At 49.4% G+C, this 19,839-nt stretch overlaps 1 protein-coding gene across 1 annotated transcript in view; it reads left to right on the top strand.

Moving 5' to 3' along the window:
* Positions 1–19,591, top strand: part of btbd8 (BTB domain containing 8) — a 41,667-nt gene extending 22,076 nt beyond the window's left edge. Inside the window, exons 12-20 of the mRNA XM_062556456.1 lie at positions 2,847–3,068; positions 5,743–5,872; positions 7,752–7,813; positions 9,278–9,941; positions 12,944–13,031; positions 13,413–13,552; positions 13,994–15,036; positions 15,067–15,805; positions 18,238–19,591. Of these exons, the coding sequence (XP_062412440.1) occupies positions 2,847–3,068; positions 5,743–5,872; positions 7,752–7,813; positions 9,278–9,941; positions 12,944–13,031; positions 13,413–13,552; positions 13,994–15,036; positions 15,067–15,805; positions 18,238–18,824 (3,675 nt within the window). The 3' untranslated portion in view covers positions 18,825–19,591. The remainder of the gene's footprint in view (positions 1–2,846; positions 3,069–5,742; positions 5,873–7,751; positions 7,814–9,277; positions 9,942–12,943; positions 13,032–13,412; positions 13,553–13,993; positions 15,037–15,066; positions 15,806–18,237) is intronic.
* The last annotated feature ends 248 nt before the right edge of the window (positions 19,592–19,839 follow it).

Below are 19,839 nucleotides of genomic sequence, written 5' to 3'. Positions count from 1 at the left end.
ACACGTGTGCAATAACTGATAAACACGTGTGCACACAACACACACATGAACAGAAACGCAAATGTAAATGTCCAGTAACAGTCGCACGTCAGGAGGGTACCCTTGGTTTATGTATAGTTTTATGGAGCATCTGCAGTGATAAAACCCCCAAATGTGCTGTTCTCTTCAACACGACCGCTACCAGCTAACAAGCCACACACTCCCTGCCCAAAGCAATCACTGTCAGTCAGAGAGTCCAAGCCGAGCAGTAGAGGGGAGCGCTGTAGCCTAAGGCTGGCTTTGCCAGATGCTAGTTAGCAGACCACTCTCAAAGGCTGAAACCACTGCATACAAACGCATGTAGGCACACAGTATCCTATGTACTCCCCAGTGCTATGTGTAACACAATCACTGTTTCAGCGCTGGTCATGTGGAGAAACCGTATATTTGGTGATGTCTATTGATGACTCTGAAATGTATTGAATTGTACAACAGTCAATTCTGGGAAAATGATGATCTGATAGCTAGGGTTGGGAACCCGAAATATTACAATTGAGTAGAATCAATAAGAAAGAGCCCAAAGTGGGACTGGTCGTCGCGTTCAGGAATCCATAAGCGGAACCAAAATCAAAGAAATGGATTGAAAAATGAAAAACAGTTTTTACATTTTGGAATTTAGATGAGGAATCAATAGGAACCAGAATTGATCAGCAGAATTGGAATCAAAATTGGAATCAACACAGCTGTTTTACGATACCCAACCCTACACATTAGAAGCATGTTTCTTAGCAGTGCTAATATTCAGCATAACACCCAACACAACCTCTCATGCTCTATTGCTTACACAAGAACATGAATAGGTGTGCAGGGGAATGTTATGCTATACTGGTAAAGACATACAAAGGTTATTTGTGGCTTTCTACATCCACTTCAATAGCAGTGCTCCTCATGGCACTTGAAACTCCAAAGCATGCACACACACACACATGTCAGTACGCACACACATGCAGATCTGCATGCTGGCGCAGAATTTCTCCACACATTAAACAGCTAGCATTGCATGCATATGTTGAAGACATCTGTCCATTGCATGCATATGTTGAAGACCTTGAGCTGGTGGGATTGAGCTGAGCAGTGCTGTCACTGGGACTGAGAATATGCACCGTCCTCTGGCACAAGGCTCTGCTGACATGTCTCACGTCTGCCCAGCAAATAGGCTCTGACGCGCACGTGGGGATGTGTGTCCCTGAGAGGCAGCGAGAGGTCTCGGGGTGTTTCATCACATTCAGCCCTCTGCCCGTCAACCTAGAGAGAGATAGAGAGAGATAGAGAGAGAAAGAGAGAGAGAGAGAGAGAGATTGAGAAAGAGAGAGAGGGAGAGAAATGGAGAGAGCGAGAGAGTAATAGAGAAATGAGAAATAGAGAGAGATGGAGAGAGAGAAATAGAGGAATGAGAGAGAGAGAGCGAGATGCACTCGTGCTCCAGTCAGTGGCTTTTAGCCATCCCATTTGGCCAGCAAATGCTCCATCTTCACACAGTCATAGGTTAACCCTCTGTGGGTTAGACTCCGATAGAGCAGTAGGTGCCTGACTCGGGGGATGGGGGTTTGGGGTTGGTCAGGCCTTTTCTCCCTGTGTTCAAAAATGGAAACACGTCCATCTGTAGCTGCTCTTAATGTCCTGTAGCCGTGTGTGTGCTGATGTCAGTCAAGCGGAAGGTCATGCCATCCCACCATAGTAGCGCTTGCAAAAAGATGCAGTTCAAAGAATAACTAGTGAATATTTCTACTGTGTGGAAAGATTGACAAGAGTGCATTGTGCTTTTATTGTGGCATTGCCACAAGGAAGGTGAGAATCTTCTCTCATTTGATGACAAAAATTGTCTGCAGCAAAGCCGTGCTTTGATGTCCTATCTATTTGAAGGAGCTCAACTGCGGATGTGCATATTTTTACGCTTGTATTAAAAAAAAAAAACAGTGTTAGAATGACTTTGGTTCGTGATCCATGTCAGTCACTGATCTTTGTTGTGGGTATGTAGCTCAATGTGAAGATCCCATCTAGTTTACATGTTGCAAAATCTCAGAGAACACTTCCCCACAACGCAACTAAACCTACACTTTGTTTAGTTTGGGCCACAGAACCAGAAGCAGTGGTCGTCTTTTGGACCATCACAATGTTATTCTCATTGAGTGTGACAGCACATGACATATCTCTGCTTTAATTGAACAGATAAGGTGTTCACAGGATATCTGAACAAAATCGTATGCATAGCAAATGAAATTAAAAAGCAATCACTGGCGAAAACATAATCATCCTCATGTGAATGTCTTTGTGTGTGTGTGTGTGTGTGCGTGTGTGTGTGTGTGTGTGTGTGTGTGTGCGCGTGCGTTTGCGGATGGTGTGTGCCTGCTGTTGAGTCTTTGTCTGTGTTTGCTCTATGTTGTACTTGCTGTGTAGTCTCTGTGTATGTCTGCCTTATGCTGTACCTGATGTGTAGTCTCTGTCTGTGTTTGCTTTATGTTGTACTTGTTGTGTAGTCTTGCCTGTGTGTGCTATACGTGTATGTTGTGGGGCCAAAGATGAATTTCCACAGTAGTGGACAATAAAGACTTCTAATCTAATCTGTGTGTGTGTGTGTGTGTGTGTGTGTGTGTGTGTGTGTGTGTGTGTGCGTGTGTGTGTGTGTGTGTGTGTGTGTGTGTGTGTGTGTGTGTGTGTGTGTGTGTGTGTGTGTGTGTGTGTGTGTGTGTGTGTGTGTGTGTGTGTGTGTGTGTGTGTGTGTGTGTGTGTGTGTGTGTGTGTGTGTGTGTGTGTGTGTGTGTGTGTGTGTGTGTGTGCGTGTGTGTGTGTGTGTGTTGGTGTTGTAGAGAGAGACGTTCACCCAGGACCCAGCTCTGCTGCGTAAGCTGTGTGGGGCGGTGCGGGAGGCGGTTGTCGTGGAGAACTGCTGCGAGCTGTTTGTGGCCGTGCAGCAGCTGTGTGGCGACGCCTACACGTCCGGCCCCGAGGACACGGACACGGACACACTACTGGCCGCCTGCGCCTCCGCCTCTGGCCCCGACCACCCCGAGGATCATGAGGAAGTGGAGGTGTGTCTGTGTGTGTGTGTCTGTGTGTGTCTGTGTGTGTCTGTGTGTCTGTGTGTGTGTGTGTGTGTTTGCCTTCCAGTTTCAGCCTTATTGGCAAAAGATGACATGGCAAAAGCCCTCCATATACAGTATATCCAAGCAATCCAAATCACTTGCTTTCACATTAATATTCACATCACGGTCATGTTCGTAAAATGAATATGCGTTGGCTAATTCAACTGAATTGTAATTTATTCATATTTTATGATTTACATGCGTCATCCTGACTGATTTCCATGTTTATGTTTAACGTAAATACACACATGTATAAAAAATGAAAAAAAAAATGTCCTAAAGGAACTAAAGGTGTTGGAGATGCTCTCTGTCACTTGGAAAAGAGTCAGGACAGTATATATACACCTACTGCAGTGGTGATGCTGACTTGGGTGATTCGAATAGCCTGAAGAAAAGGGTGTACATTTCAGCCCCTTGAAAACAGCACTGCACCACGTCTGTGAAGGCACTGCTGAAACAAGAATACTGCAGTAAGGCTGTAGACATCAAAGAGACTAAAGCACTTTGGAGTAGATAGGCATTGGGTCACCAGAGGGAGAGGGAGGGAGGGAGGGAGGGAGAGCGAGAGAAAGCTAACTGGGGTTAGCAACTTCAAACGGCAACTTCAAAACTGTGTCACTGACCATTGGAGAGTGTCAGATCTGTTCTGACCCTGATTCCAAATGACGAAGGCCTTTGTGCTTTGTGTGAGTTGACGATGGCCCTTTCTTGGCTTGGCAGTGCTCAGGGAAGTCTGGGACTGTTTTTGCTAGTCAACAATCTCCTTCGTTAAAGGGACACTTCACCGATTAGCATTAAGCTTTGTATTTGTATCTTTAGAAAACCAGTCATGTTTTTGAATGGTCGTGCATCATTCCCTCAGTTTGCCTTGAGATGGGAGAAATACGGATTTCAATGAAACCCATGAATAGGACTTTCTGCTTTCAATGATGTAAAATGATGATTACATTGAAAGCAGGAAGTCCAACATTGAAATCGGTATTTCTCCCATCTCAAGGCAAACTGAGGGAATGATGCACTGCCATTCAAAAACATGACTGGCTTTCTAAAGATACAAAGCTTAATGTTAATCGGTGAAGTGTCCCTTTAATGCTCGAAGTCTCTAATCAAGTCATTCAATTCCTCAGCTCAAACAAATTGTGATCTTCAGAAAATTGAAATGTTCATAATGTGTAACCATATTTCAGTATTGTTCAGTTATATAACTGTCTTAGTGAGCAAGGAGAAGTGAAGATTTCTTAGTGGTCTGGGTTTGATAAGGACATTTAATCTGTCACTTGCATCTACATGCCACAATGCTGTCTGTCCATGTTCATGTAACTGACCACTTGCCGTTTGGTTCAGAGGTGAGTCTCGTGCAGTCAGTGGGGTGAGTCAGTGTATGTACATACTGTACAGTATACGTGTGTGTGTGTGTGTGTAGAGAGAGAGAGAGAGAGAGAGAGACACGTGCTGCCTTGGTGACTAAGGACCTCCTCTGATCCCAGGATTTAAGCCCTCCTATAATGTCTGTGTCCTTTGGCATGCTGGATTATAAAGGAGTGACACTGAGTGGGAGCCACACAGCTCACACACTATACGTTTCCCATTGTCTCTCTCCTTTAGCTCTGTGTCTCTGTTCATCTAGCTGTCTCTTTGTCTACCAATCTACCACACACACACACACACACATACAGATGCACATGCACATACACATATGCATACACATACACATACAGTACAGACTCCCATTTAGGTATAGATTCATTTGGTAACATACGTTAAATAAACACAAACATACAGTATATCCAACTTCAACCTGTATCTTGTTTTTCCTTTAGCTTTTTATCACTCTTGATTTAATCTGTACAGTTAATATCAGATCAGAATGTCCTCAAACAATGTAACCACTAATGTAACAGTATTGTAAACCAGAGCCAACAAGCTCGGCAAAAAAGTGAACAACAACAAGGTAGGGTGACATGGCTGGCTGAGCTTATTGAGTGTAAGGGGCAGAGATTGCACGCCAGCATTGGGGCACGTCCCAAGAGAGATGGAGAGAGAGGCGGGCTGGATTAGGGAGAGGAGGAGGAGGAGGAGGAGGAGGAGGAGGGCCACATGGCGAGGGTGTGGCCTGCTCTAATCTGTCCACCCACACTCCCAGAGAGCCTAGCTGTGCTGGACTTGGCTTTTATTTGAGTGTATTTGTTTGTGTGTGTGTGTATGTTTCTATGTGTATTTTCATTTCATTATTTTTGAGGAGGTGGGAGCTGGGGTCCCGGCCGGTGACATCATCAGTTTAGCTTGCTGGATGTTGAGTGGGATTGGGGCTCCTGCGTGAAAAGGGGTGGAGTGTTTGTGTGTTTGTGTGAGCGACCGAGAGAAAGAAGGAGAAGGAGGAGGGAGCCATGGCGATTGGTTACCATGGCGACGGGGTCTCTTTAAGCAGCTGCTGATTCGCTCCAGTGTTTTTTCCCTCCCCTCCCTCTTCTTGCACCGCCCGCTCCCTCCCTCCTTACTCCTTTCCCCTCTCTCTCTCTTTCTCCCTCCCTCCCTCCCTCCTTCTCTCCATCTCCTGCTCTCTCTCTCTCTCTCTCCCTCTCCCTCTCTCTTTCCGTGGCTCTGACTGTGACTCTGGCAGCCATTCAGGCGAGAGGTGCGGGCTCTGCGCTCAAAGCTCTGGACCTTCCTGCTCCAGTCGTACTTCGCCGTGCGCCACACCAAGGGATGGGAGAGCCTGCCGGCACGCCACCGCGAGCGGATTCAAGCAGGTCAGTCCTTTCTCTCGTGTTTTCACACACACACACACACAGGTACACTCCCTGGCTGCAGCTCAGAGTGACTGCAGTGTGTGTGTGTGTGTGTGTGTGTGTGTGCGTGCGTGCTTGCATGCATGTTGTGTGTGTGTGTGTGTGTGTGTGTGTGTGTGTGGTGTTGTTGATGTTGGGAGCCAGAGCCCCGCCAAGCAGACACTGGCTAACGACCTGACGGGGACAGCTGTAAAGCCTTCTCACTGTCCGTCATGCTATTGTTAGACCAGATGGGTCTCTTTCTCTCTGTTTCTCTCTCTCTTTCTCCTGTTTGTGCATATCATCTGCCTTTGTTTTAAGTCTGTCCCATCTCTTTACTCTCCCCCTCCATCTCTCTCTCTCTCTCTCTCTCTCTCTCTCTCTCCCTCAGTTTCCTGTCTGCAAGAGTGTCAACAGCCTCGTTACGGGAGCTTGTTGAACGTTAGCGTGCCAATGGCGCTGGGCTCAGCACGTTTGTGCATTCTTCAGGCAGGCGGGGGAGGAGAGAGAGAGAGAGAGAGAGAGAAGAGGGGAAAGAGGAGAAGAGAGGAGAGTGGAGAGGGAGAGAAGGGCTAGCCGTGGTCCGGCAGCATGGATCTGATCTGCTCATAATGAGAGATGAATAATGCCCTGCTCTGTTTCCCCCTCTCCTCTCTGTGCCCCTTGGTCTCTCTCTCTCTCCCTCTCAGTCAGTGCATGTGTGCTCAAATGGCATGAATTATGCATCTGTCTGACGCGCTACATCCCTCTGACATTCCTGCTCTAAAGAACTCTCTCTCATCCAAGCCAACACACATGTGCGCACACACACACACACACACACATATGTACGCTAGGGAACATATATCATTACATACACACACACCCTTGCACACAGAGACATGCTCACAAAGATATGCAAACACGTCAGCATGTCAGACACACACACACACACACACACACACACACACACACACAATCATGAAAACATCCACAGCTCTGGTCTTGATGCGGCTTGCGTCTCCAGGGAGTCAGATGTTCTTTGATAGCAGTCCCTTTCAGCCAGCTTTTAGTGACAGATTTAGGTAGCAGGGGGAAGAGATAATGGGAACATGGCCACATTATGCTGATTCCTTTCTCCTACTCAGTCTTTCTCTCTCTCTCTCTCTCCCTCCTCTCTCTCTCCTCTTTTCTGTCTCTCTTCCCACCTCTCTGTTTTCTCAGAGTGAATATTGTAGAGCTGTGAGAGAAGAGGCTTTTGCCTTCAGTGTACTTACCCGCTTATACTGAGCCATTGAGTGTAAACACAGACCAGCTCAGGCCTTGGCACGGCATTTGATATTTGAGACTGACAGATACCGAAAAGAGCACCTAGCCTAACAGGACATTTTTAAAAGACCACAGCAGCAGCAATAATAGTGAGCTGATTGGATGAAAGGATGCTGGAAGATTGGCAGTAGCCTGATCCAGGTTTGCCATCACTCTGATGTGGTGTTGATGGACCTCTGATGGGCTTGCTTCTAGGAAATGAGAGCCGAGTGATGGGATGGTGATGGGAACTGGTGGCACTCCGAGACGCCTGGCTGGTGTAATGGGGGATTTATAGACGATGGAATGGTGTTGTGTGAGACGTAAACAGTAATCTCTACTGAGCCACAGCGCTGTTCTTGTACCGTCTTTGATATGACAGTGCCACTGTGGTCTATTTCAAACCGGTGTAATTAAGCTAATTTGTCATGATTTAACTGACAGCTTCTCTTCCCTCCCAATCTCTCTCTCTCTTTCTCTCTCTATTTCTCTCTCTCTCTCTCTCTCTCGCTCTCTCTCTCTCTCTCTCTCTCTCTCTCTCTCTCTCTTTCTTCCTCCCTTTGCTGTGCCACAGCTGCGCTAGATAAGGGAGACGGCAAGAGACTCAGCAAAAAGCCTGTTCTCACCAGCTCTCAGGTACGTCTTCATTTCCCCTCCTTTGTGTGTCATCTCATTTAATGAAACCACATCCTACTGCTTAATAAACACTGGAGCTGCTCCTCCATTGCAGCTGCCGTATCCTTGAATGAATGAAGCGAGCAAGTGCAATGAATACACTGGGTGTGTAGTGTGAGTAAAAAAGGCCATGGGGCCGTATTGTATTGGGCAGCTGTTCAGCAGTCTCCGTCTTAACGTCCTGTCACACACCTCGCTGCACTCTCCCGGTCCGCCGGCAGCTCAGCGGCAGGAATGCTCGTGCCCGGACTTAAGAGCAGCGTCTCCACGGCAAATCTCTAAACGAGCACTCCACTCCGAGAGAAGGAGGAGGAGAGAGAGAGAGAGAGAGAGAGAACAGTCTGTGCCTCGCATGGGTCTGAGTGGACCCCCGAGTGTTAAGCTAGCTGTGAAGGGCTCGGTTTTTTAAAGTGTGGGACTCTAGCGGAAAACACTCCAGTACGAGTGTGTGTGTGTGTTTAATAAGTAGGAGTTGAAGTCATTGAAGCTGACATTAGGTGCTTATTGGCAATGGAAATCGCCTCATCGTGCTCATTACCAAATAGAAAAAAGAACAAGTGAGGAAGAGAGAGGGAGAGAGAGAAAAGGAGAATGAAAGAGAGGAGGAGAAGACGCCAACCTGATGGCTGCTGACAGGAAGTCGTTTGATGTAAAGGGTGATGCTCTCCTCCTCCTCCTCCTCCTCCTCCTCCCCTCCCCTCCCCTCTCTCTCCAAGGCTCTCGCTCTGCATGGCTGAGCCGGACCAAGCCTGGCTGACGGGCTGTAATTCCTCCCAACGAGAGAAAGCCCTCTCTCCATTGCTCTCTCTCTCTCTCCCCCTCTCTCTCTCTCTCTCTCTCTCTCTCTGTCTCTCTCTCTCTCTCTCCCGCTCTCTCCGTTCACAGCGATAAATACAAAAGCCCTCTCCTAACTCGGCCATTGATTAACTCTGCACGGGGAGGTCCCATTGAGAGGCAGAGACGGGGAGCAGTGATATGGAAGGACTGTAATTATGGGCCGGTGGTTGAGCACATTATCTGGTCAGACAACAAGAGCTCCTCTGTGGCTCCGCTCATAAAGGTCACCTACGTCAGAGTCGGGCCGGCCTGGCGTACGAGTCCACTCACAGGGGTGACCATTGCCAGACTCTCTGGCCTAGCTAGTCGAGACCGTGCCTTGCCATGCCAACTAAGCATTCTGGAATTGTGAAGTGGGACATAAAGTAGGGAAAAAGTTCTGCGCTTGCTAAATGGTGGCTCACAGTCAGGGTTGATGTGATAATGTGGCGTGTTGGAGCTCTTTTCTTGCAACAGTCATGCAACAGGTTGTTTTGATTACACGGCGAGCAGATGGCATCGGCTACGAGCAGAATCTCTTCAGCCGTTTAAAGTCTTACTCTTCACTCTCTCTCCCTCTCTCTCTCTCTCTATCTCTCTCTCCCACAGCAAAGGCGTGTGAAATGCGCCTCAGGTCCTGAGTCGCCGTCTGAGAGCCCCCCCCCACACCGGCCCCTCCGGGCCTCCAGACCCCCTCAGCGACCCTCCTCTTCCTCCCCCTCGTCACCGGCTGCCCGGAGCAGCAGCGGCATGAAGTCGGACGGCCTGGGCACCCCCGCCCACACCTCCCCGGCAGGCAGGGGCTCTGCGGCTGGCCGGGCCAGCAACGGGGACTCCCTGCGGGCCAAGAGCGACAAGGCCCGGGCCCCCGCCGACCGGAGCGCCACCGCCAAAGCCAAGGCCACCTCCTCGGCCGCCACCGCCAGCAAACCAGTCGTCAACGGCACGGCAGCAGCAGCAGCACGGAGGGCGGAGGGCGGCGCCACTGCCAACGGGCCCAAGGGGTCACCCACGGCACGAGCAGGGGCCTCGAGGGACGCTCAGGACAAGAAGCTCGCCACCACCAGCGCAGGCGCCAGGTCCAAAGCAGCGGCGTCCACGCCGGGCGCCACAGCGGGTCCCAACAGGACGGCCAAGTCCTCCAAGCCGAGCGCCGCCAGCAAGGAGTCTCCCTCGGGCACCGAGGCCCAGCCGACACCCTCCACGTCGGGCAGCGCCTCCCCGGACAACAGCTCTGGGAGCCTCCGCCACAACGGCAGCCAGTCGGCAGCAGGTCAGAGCCCGCAGAATCACCCCACCCTGACACCTCCTCCAGCACCACACTGCACCACTCCCTCTACCCACACGCGCAGGCTGTCCATGATCCAGACACACACACACACACACACACACACACACACACACAGACACAGACCTCTTACACAATCAGCTTTTAACAACTGTGAAACTCTTATTCTTAAAAATGCCGATATCATCAACAGCAGAACACATTATTACGTAAACTGAATATCACCCCACCCCACCAGACCCCACACACACGCACGCGCACACACACACACACACAAACAAAAACACACACACACACACACACAAACACATAGCATGAAGATCACAAGGCAGGCTGGTGAGGGGGCAGACAAAAGGCAGACATCTTCAGGCAGTAAAAAGTGAACAGCACACCTCGGTCCAACAGCCCCATCTCCTCCTCACCTCCCTGGCTGCTGGCCTCTCTCTCTCTCTCTCTCTCTCTCTCTCTCTCTCTCTCTCTCTGTCTTGGTCTCGCTCACTCTGGCAGAGGAGACAACAGCTGCTAAAAATAGCTTTTGCTCACAGACAGATTTGCAGGTTGTTGTGGAGCTACGTGAGTGAGCGTTTAGCAGATTAGCTGGTTCACTGGACCTCAGGAGGCTGGGAGGGGAGGCCATGCAGGTTCAGTAAAGATGTTTTTGTGTGTCTCTTGTGTGTCATGTCATGAGTGCGGTTGTTTGTTTTGAATGGTGGGCTTGGTTATGTTGTGCTCTCTGCCCCTGTTTGGATGTGACTGGGATATCACAAGACCTGGGTGGAGTGTGTCTGTATAGGGGTCTCATTGTGCTGTTATCTACAAAAGGTGTGTGTGTGTGTGTGTTTGTGTCTGTATAGGGGCTTCATTGTGCTGTTATCTACAGAAGGAGTGTGTGTGTGGGTGTGTGTGAAACATAGTATCATACATTTTTACTGTCTGGATATTTCAGTAATTTATATGTTCCCAAATGTTTTGGATTACAGTATATTATATTTGTGACTGTCTGAATAGTATAAATTACAGTGTGTTTCAGTTATACTCAAACCCACATAGCTTTGAGCTCTGTGTGTGTGTGTGTGTGTGTGTGTGTGTGTGTGTGTGTGTGTGTGTGTGTGTGTGTGTGTGTGTGTGTGTGTGTGTGTGTGTGTGTGTGTGTGTGTGTGTGTGTGTGTGTGTGTGTGTGTGTGTGTGTGTGTGTGTGTGTGTGTGTGTGTGTTTATGAGTGTTTCAGCGGCTCTCTGTCACAGATCTATGAGGTGGGAGGGAATGAGATTCAGTTCACTAGAGCGCTCTGCTTCATTGCTTCACAAGAATATTAAGGCGCTGCCTGCTTTTTTTTCGCTCTGTTTGCCTCTTTCAGTTCATTTACTCTTCTCTTCTCTCTCTCCCTCTCTCTCCTTCTCTTTGTCTCTGCTCAGTCCTCTCTCTATCCTCCATTTGCATTTGCATTTCCTGGTGCTCTCATCTGTCCATCTCTCTCTAATCTCCCCATCTGATAGTCTCTGGGTGGAAGGGACTGACTCGGACGTGACAGAATAGGGGCACACACAAACATGCAGCCACACAAGACACACACACACACACACACATATATCACCCAGAGCCACAGGCGTTGAAGGTCAACACTTAGCTGTTGAACACACACACACACACACACCGACACACACGTACACGCTCTCACACGTCACACTATGACTAACCACTTCTCTTGCCTGTGTGTGTGTGTGTGTGTGTGTGTGTGTGTGTGTGCGCGCGTGTGTGTGTGTGCGCGTGTGTGTGTGTGTGTGTGTGTTTTATGGTGTTAGTCAGTGTCTCAATTGAATAGTAAGTGCAGGAGAGGGTAATATGGTTTAGGATGACAACAGGATCCTCTGGCTAACAGGGTTTCTGTCACCGCTCTGCCAAGAGATTGATCCTGAGAGCGCGCCATGCGTTACACCCTCCCTTTCCTTTCCTCTCATCTCCTCACCTCCTCTTTCCTCTTCTCTCCTTTTCTCTCCTCCCCCCTCTTCTTCTCTCCTCCTCTCTCCTTTCCTTTCCTCGCTTCTCCTTTCCTCTCTCTGCTAATTGTCCTCCTTGCTGTGAACTACTCCTGCATGGTACCAGTGTGCTATATTCATTAGCATGAGTAATTGACAGATCTTCCCTGTTTCGCAATTGGCATTTCCTGCGGTCATAACCTTTCAGTACACAAAGGGCAAGGCCATGTCGGGAAGTGTCTGCCTGTTGAGATATCTGCTCTAGCATCAACAACTAGCTCTTTGTGTGTGTGTGTGTGTGTTTCTGTGGGAGATCTTGATGACCAGTAGCAAAGGAAGTGTGTGGCATACGGCCCTCTTTGCATTTGGATGTGGACTAAATATTAAAGTGTAACTCCGGAGTAAAAAACAATCTGGGGTCTATTTACGGTAGTTAACAACTTCAAACTTTTGATTGAGAGCAAAATTATGTTAATTAGTGGTGTTTTGAGCAAGACCGTTTACACTTTAATAAGTGGAACTGAGCAATCAGTGTGTGTGTGTGTGTGTGTGTGTGTGTGTATGTGTGTGTGTGAGATGACTAATGTCTCCTCACCCCTCAACTGTGCAAGTTAGCATGTTTGATATGCAGATCACAGACCATACATCACCAGTCCAATCTGCCCAGTCTGCACCCACTTGTAGTAGTCACCCACCCACACACACACGAAATTATGAAATTCCTCGATCTGTCTTTTCAAAGCCTCGTTTTTCTAAAGTCAGTTGGCTCTGTAAGCAGTCTTTAACCTAAAAAATCTGTTTTCCCCCTCATGTTTAATCAAATCTCCACACGAACACACATCCTCCTGGCTAGAGTGAATCTCTACTAATTAGAGGAACTGACGAGTGTCCTCTGTGCTTTGTCCTCAGTCTAATTAATTAATGTCTAGCCGAGATGGGCCTCATATTACCCAGGGATCTTGCGCCGTCTGGTTCTGCTTGTAATTCTCTCTATCTGCTCTTTCGTTGCAGGTCTCAGGCCCAAAACACAAGCCAAGGTCATGTCCAAAACCACGCTGAGCAAAACCAGCCTGAAAGCCGAGGCGGACAAGACAAGCAGGTTAGCGAGTGGCTTATAAGCAGCAGCGTAGGACTGCATCAGGAACACTAGCTCCACCCTCTGGTGTGCAGTCGCTATTGCACTTAGTTGTATAACATCAGTACGAGAATAACAACTACACAGTTACATACACCTTTTTTTCCCATTAGTGCAGATTATATCCATCATAACTGTGTAAAAGTCTACCTATGGTAAGGTCATTGTGGTATATTGCTTATTTGAGTGTGAATAAATATAGAATATCAGGTACACATAGAAGTCTTTTCAGGATGATTCACTCATGGTTGACATTTAACTATTGCGGAGGGTCCGTTCTGAAGGTTCTGAGCGGTTCTTAAAGGTGCCCCCATGCCAACGGCGCTCTATGTTTGTGTGACTCAGCCCTAGCAACAGTGCCACTGGGAGGGAGGCCAGCAGAGCCAAGAGCGGAGCAGCCAGCAGGCCCACCACAGCCCCCTCTGCAGGCCGGACGGAGAGCAAGGGCCGGACCTCAGCCGCCTCCGGCTCCACTGACAACCACGGTCAGTCTGTCCATTACCATTGCCTCCTTCCACCTCCATTTTATTTTGGTCTTTTCCTTTCCTTTCCTTTCATGTCTGCTTGACGCACTGTTTTATGACTTTGTAGCACTTAATAACCGCTGCTGCTTCCCGTCTGACTTGCTGGTTTTACTCAGAAGCGTTTTTCACTCTCGCTATGAGTCATCGCATATGAGGCTTTCACCTTCTATCTTTGTTGTGGAAAATTGTAACCAAGCAAATGTCCACAGCTTTTACTAACATTTTACTCACATTAACCTTTGACATTCTTGCATTGTGTGTGTTTTTTGTTTTACACCCTCGATTCTTCTTCAATAACACTACAGACCGTGTTATTTTATTGGATTGGATATTCAGAAACATTTTCCGTGTTGCAACTCTTACTGTCTCTCAGTCACTTTTGTATCCCACTTTTCTCTGCAGTGGCGAGACCAAGCTCGGCGCCCAGCGCCAGGAAGCCGGCCTCCCCCAAGAAAGAGGAGGAGAAGGACGCCGTCAAGCGCCGCGTGGCCAAGCCTGCCCCGGCCACAGCCGCCAGCAGAGCCGCCAAAGCCCCCGCCGCCTCCTCCTCCAAGACCTCCTCCGCCTCCAGCAGCAAAGCCACGCCAAAGGCCAAGGGCTCCGCCGAGGTGCCGAAAGCAGCCGGGCAGGCTAAAGGCGCCGTCACGGCCAAGAGGAGCGCAGCCACAGCCAAGGAGACCAGCAGCTCCAAGAACTCCGAGACCAAAGCGGCTGCGTCTCAGTCCAGCGTCACGGCGGCAGCCAAGCCAGGTGCGACGGAGGAGCAGGGAGAAGGTTCTGGAAAAACTCCAGTGCTCTCACAAATCAGCACATCAGCAGCAGGGTCTGTCAGCACAACAGAGGCCAGTCCGGAGCACCAGACGGCTGCCGATCAGCAGACGCTCCCTTCTGCGGTCGCCTCCAACATTCCTGCCCAACCGGCCAGCGCCGCTGACCAGTCCGGTAGCCAATCAGCACACCAGAAAGCTGCTCCTCCTCAGCAGCGCTCCACGGACTCCTCGGACGCTCCCGCTCCTCCCCCCGCCGACACCCCCAGCAGCCTGGCCAGCCTGGGCAGCACGCCGCAGGAGGAGTCGTGGAGCGGTGGCGGCGGTGGCCCGCGCCGGCCCCAGCTCCAGGCCAGCCCCGAGTCGGAGTCGGCCAGCGCGGCCAGCACCTCGTCGGACGACATGAAGCCGCGCTCGGAGGACTACGACGCCGGCGGCTCGCAGGACGACGACTGCTCGCAGGGCCGCGGCGAGGGCGCCTGGCGCTGCGGCACCATGCGCTGCCCGGACTTCCTGGGGCGCAGCAGCAGCGACACCAGCACGCCCGAGGAGCTGAAGACGTGCGAGGGCCCCACGGCGCCGGCAGGGGGCCCGCTCCGCGTGGAGGTGCGGCTCAGGGGCCGCGAGCCCGACACCACCAGCGAGGAGGAGGTGGCGGCCGCCGCCAGGAGGAGAGGAGGAGGAGGAGGAGGAGGAGGAGGAGGAGGAGGAGGAGGAGGCGCCGGGGCCGCTGGAAGGCCTCGCTCGTGGTTGGCCGGCGGTGGCGACGACACCCCCACGCAAGAGCAAGAGGATGTGCCCACGATTGACCTCGGGGAGATGAAGAGCGTGCCAGACCATCAGCTCTTCTCATCCGAGGAGGAGGAAGAAGAGGAAGAGGAGGAGGAGTCTGAGGAGGAGACATCTGAGGTGGAGGTGGTGCGGGGGGGAGGAGGAGGAGCGGGAGGAGTGGGGCCTGCTCAGGCCGAGCCCTCGCCCCAGTTCCAGGGCATCATCAACCTGGCCTTTGAGGACGCTGCTGAGCAGGAGAACCAGTTCCAGATGGCTCCTTCCTCCGCCGCCGCGGCCGCTGGCACCACAGGCTTCCGCCGCTCCGTGCTGCTCTCCGTGGACGAGTGCGAGGAGCTGGGCTCCGAGGAGGGGGGCGCAGGCGACGTCTTTGAGGCCCCCGCCAACAACCACACCGACCCGGCCAGCCAAGACACTGAGGCCAAAGGGGTGGTGTTCCTGACCGAGGTCCAGGAGCCTGCTCAGGGGGAGGGCAGCAGGGACGGGCAGGACCCGCCTCCGCAGGAGAGGCCCTGCCACCTGGACCTCAGGCACGCTGAGCAGTACCGCGGCAGCAGGCCCTCCGACAGCACACAGCGGGCTGAGCTTCGGCTGGACTTACCCGAGCCGCCGCAGCACACAGCCAGCTCCCCCTCCCAGGCCTCCCACTCCCCTGCAGGTAACGTATAATCTAAGGACCCGCCCCTCCCCTCCCCAACCCTCACCCCACCCCACCCCCCCAAAGTCTGTACCCCTACCCTAAGCCACTCCCACAGAGCAACTAACTCCTCCCACTCCTCCCCCACCACCACCACCACTACACTCCAAGCCCAGGCTCCCCACAGCCCAGTCCAGTGTAGCGTAGTCTCACCCCGCAACATATAGGCTCCTCAAAGTCAAATGCTGTTGGCTCTTGTCTGTCCTTTGAAGGACGTTAATCATCTGCTAAGAGTAAATATCTATATCAACTAGTATGCATCAGCTAGCATCATCATAGGGCTAGGTTCATATAACTTAGCTTAGATAGCGCCCTATCTCAATTTAAGTATTCAATATCCGCCCTCTGTCTTGTTTTTTGCTTCCGTAACATCAGGACATCCATAGGAAGATGGCACATTACAAATCAGGAGTGGTTTTAAGCTGACCACACTATTCAGTCAACTTTGACAACTGTAACTACCTTGCTCCAGAGCCACTGTGCCCTTGACACCTCAGTTTACAGTAGAGCAGGACAGACAGCAGACCCATCAGGACTCCTTGTTCCAAACCGTTAGGGACCTGCTGAGACAGACTGTTGGGGAGAGGCCATTGCTTTGCAGCAAGGCCAGGCAGCATTAGTCATATCGATGCACTTTGATATACGTACCGAAGTGAAGAAAATGCAAACATTACAACCTTTGTGTTAACATTTTTGAGTTATTTGTACCCTGGTATTATTTTTTGAGCTTTGTTTATTTATTCATCACCTTTTTTTTCTGTTTACATAAAAGACATGCCGCCTCTTTTGCCGCAATTTAGATTCACTATATGCACAAGTGGCACAGTCACTCACCCTACTGGATGCATTCCAAAAGAAAAAAGGGAAACAAAAAAAGAGTAACAAAAAATATTGTACAGGTGACTTTGTGACGGCCATTGTGGCATCACACTGTTCCATGAGAAAGGTGAGTGTCTCACCTGTATATGTGATATATACGAGTGAGACCACCTTTCTCCTGCGCCGGCTGTTCCTCTTGTTCCTCATACAAACTCTCTGTGAGTTTAGTGAACCCCACAAGCACTTTCAGCATTAAGACATCTTAGAAAGCCATGTTTTATGTTGTTGTCCATTAATTTTTCAATCCCATAAATGTCTGAGTGTTATTATTTTAGTTTACGTGTGTGTGTGTTGTTATTGTCTTGTGTCATTGATGTTTTTTTTTTTTTTTTAATTATTTCATGTGTCATCTCCTGTTTGGATTACATCTCCGCTAGACCATGGTGTCTCTAGTCCGTAGGTACCCATCTCCTTAATTGTAGATCTTTTATTTTATTTATTGTTTTTTTTTATGCTGTAGACTTTTCTTTTCTTTTAATGTAATTTTGTAGTGCCGGTAGAACTTTTTGTATATGCTATGTTTCTAGAAAACTCACGGTTCCACTATGTCTCTCTTTTTTCACTGGTATGGTACCACTCCCTGCACCTTTCCATAGCTCTCTTCCAGTACAGAAAACCACTCTAGCATTTAATCCTGAAAAAGCAATAAGTGGTTAAGTATCATTTAATTGCATGATCCTCATTTGTTTGCAACCAGTGGATTTTCTTTAAACTTAAAAAAAGAGCAACAAATTGCAAGCAAACGTGTAACAACTGTGGTATGAGAGACCTCATGGTCAGAGAACATATGCACTCGAGTCCTTGTAAGTGAAAACACTATGCTTAGTGTGTGTTCTACAGCATTTGTTTGTTTTTATATATACTAACAAAAAATCTCAGATCTATACAATAACCTTGTGCACGGGACTCAGTAATAAGTTATCAGCAACAACAGAAACAAACATATCTCTTGTGCCTGACTAAGACTTGAGTTGCCGTAGCGGGCGGAGTTGACTGTGGCACTGGCAGAAAGGCGGTGTCCTGGTAGTGGTGGACAAAAGAGACACATTGAAGAGAAGCATCCCCCTTTTCCTCTGTGCATCACCTTTAGGGCAGCTGTCCATCCTCTCTTTCTCTCTCCTTCCACACTTCCCCAAAGTTCAGTTGCATCTCTGGAGACTTTGGGTGTATTTTTCACTTAGCTTCTGTTCCAGATTTGTCAAGTAAACCACCATTGTCCATTCCCCAGCATTTGCATTCAAGTGAATGACAATGGTGAATTCCAATTGCAGTTCAGCAGCTATCATTTTGACATTTGTGGCCATTTTAAAGAGGACACAGTTGCATTAGGGGTGAAACTAATGTCAACCAAATGCTGGAATAGATCATATCACAAAGCTTCTTAAATGAAATGTATGTATATGTTCTATCTCTGTGTGTTCACTTCAGAGCAAAGAACATAAAAGAAAGTACAAAAATGAAATCCAAACGCTGATTCACCTTGGTCATTGTGCAGTATTGTCAATTGCTTTTAGGGGACTTTGATGCTTGTGACAGATTGGATCAAAGCTGCACTCATAGTCGCCGTCCATCCAAAGCCCTCTCTCCCATCTACGAGATGGACGTGAGCGAGGCCTTTGAGCAGAACTTGGATGCAGAGGGGAACACTGACGGGGACTCGAACATCACAGGACAGCAGGGTGTGGAGCGAGAACCGGAAGAGGAGGAGGAGGAGGAGGAAGGGGGAGGAGAGAACGAGGCGGAGAACCAGGTGGACGAGGAGGCTGACGAAGAGGAGAACAGCCAGTTTGCGGAGCGGGACTGGCGCCTCCTGCGGCAGCTGCTGACCGAGCAGGATGCCAGCCTGGGCGTCATCAACTCAGTGCCTGAGGACCTGAACCTGGCGCAGTACCTGATCAAGCAGACGCTGTCGCTGTCACGTGACTGCCTGGCCCAGCACGCCTTCCTGCCGCACGAGAAGGAGAGCTTCAAGCGCTGGGCCGAGCTCATCTCGCCGCTGGACGAGTCCACAGCCAGCATCACCGTCACCAGCTACTCGCCTGAAGACGCCGCGTCCCCGCAGGGAGAGTGGACCATCCTGGAGCTGGAGACTCATCACTGACCGCCCCCTCCCCACCCCCCTACTACCCACACCCCCCATCCCCCACCCCCCAAAAGAACTATCTGTAACCCTGGCAGAGGCAAGAGAGCACCTTACTCTTGTCATCTCAAAACACATTTCCCAACACCCAAACTGTCCTTTAAGAGACATTCTCATAGTTCTATCTCTGGACTGGTACTGACCCTTTAGGTCTGTAGACTCTCTGGGTTGCTATCCTGGGATGAGAGCTAGGCCTAGTCTTTCTCTGAACTCCATCTGTGTTGAGATAGTCCATTAACATCAGGGTTTAGATCAGGACTAGGCTCAAGTTCTTTGGCCATGACAGTAGCCAGTATATCAGTTGAAGTTCATATCGATCCGTTTGAAAGGCTCATTCTTTTTTTCGATGAGTCACTTCTGTTGTTTATTTATGTACGTTTGTTTGTTTGTTTGTTTGTTTATGGACTTCGAAGCCGCATCTCATGCCACTTTGCCCAGAACCCGCTGTGCTTCTCCTCTTGAAAGGTTCTCCTTATTGAAAAAAACGGACAGATTGTCGCCGAGGCAACTTGTTTTGCATGCAGACATTTTTGTAATTCAGAATTGTTTACTTGGTGTTTGCTTCAGTCTTTATTAGAAAACCAAAAGAAAAAAGACGAGATGTATGTCTTTCTCATGGCGTTGGTTAGATGGCATTTGCTAGAAAATAAAGAACATGTAGATGGCCTGTTGGTTTACATTTCACTGTTGTGATGAAGCCAATAAAAAATGTGGTTTCAACTATGTAATTTGCTTCTGTCTTATACAGTTTACAGCACGTTAAATCTGCTGAAAGACACTACATGATTTATGTATTGTGCATTTCGTTTCATATACTGTACTAGTTACAAGTTTCTACATTAAAGCATTTTATTATTATTAAAGTCTCTACAAAGTAAAATTAACTGGAAAGGAAATTAAACATAAATGCTAAATATTTGAACATAAAGTATGCTTTGCATTAATTCAAAACCATAGGTCACCATACCAGTTTGAC

This window comes from Sardina pilchardus, chromosome 15, assembly GCF_963854185.1.
Source record: "Sardina pilchardus chromosome 15, fSarPil1.1, whole genome shotgun sequence".
NCBI lineage: Eukaryota > Metazoa > Chordata > Actinopteri > Clupeiformes > Clupeidae > Sardina > Sardina pilchardus.
Note: the sequence above shows the minus strand (reverse complement) of the source record. Positions and strands in the feature narration are given on the sequence as shown.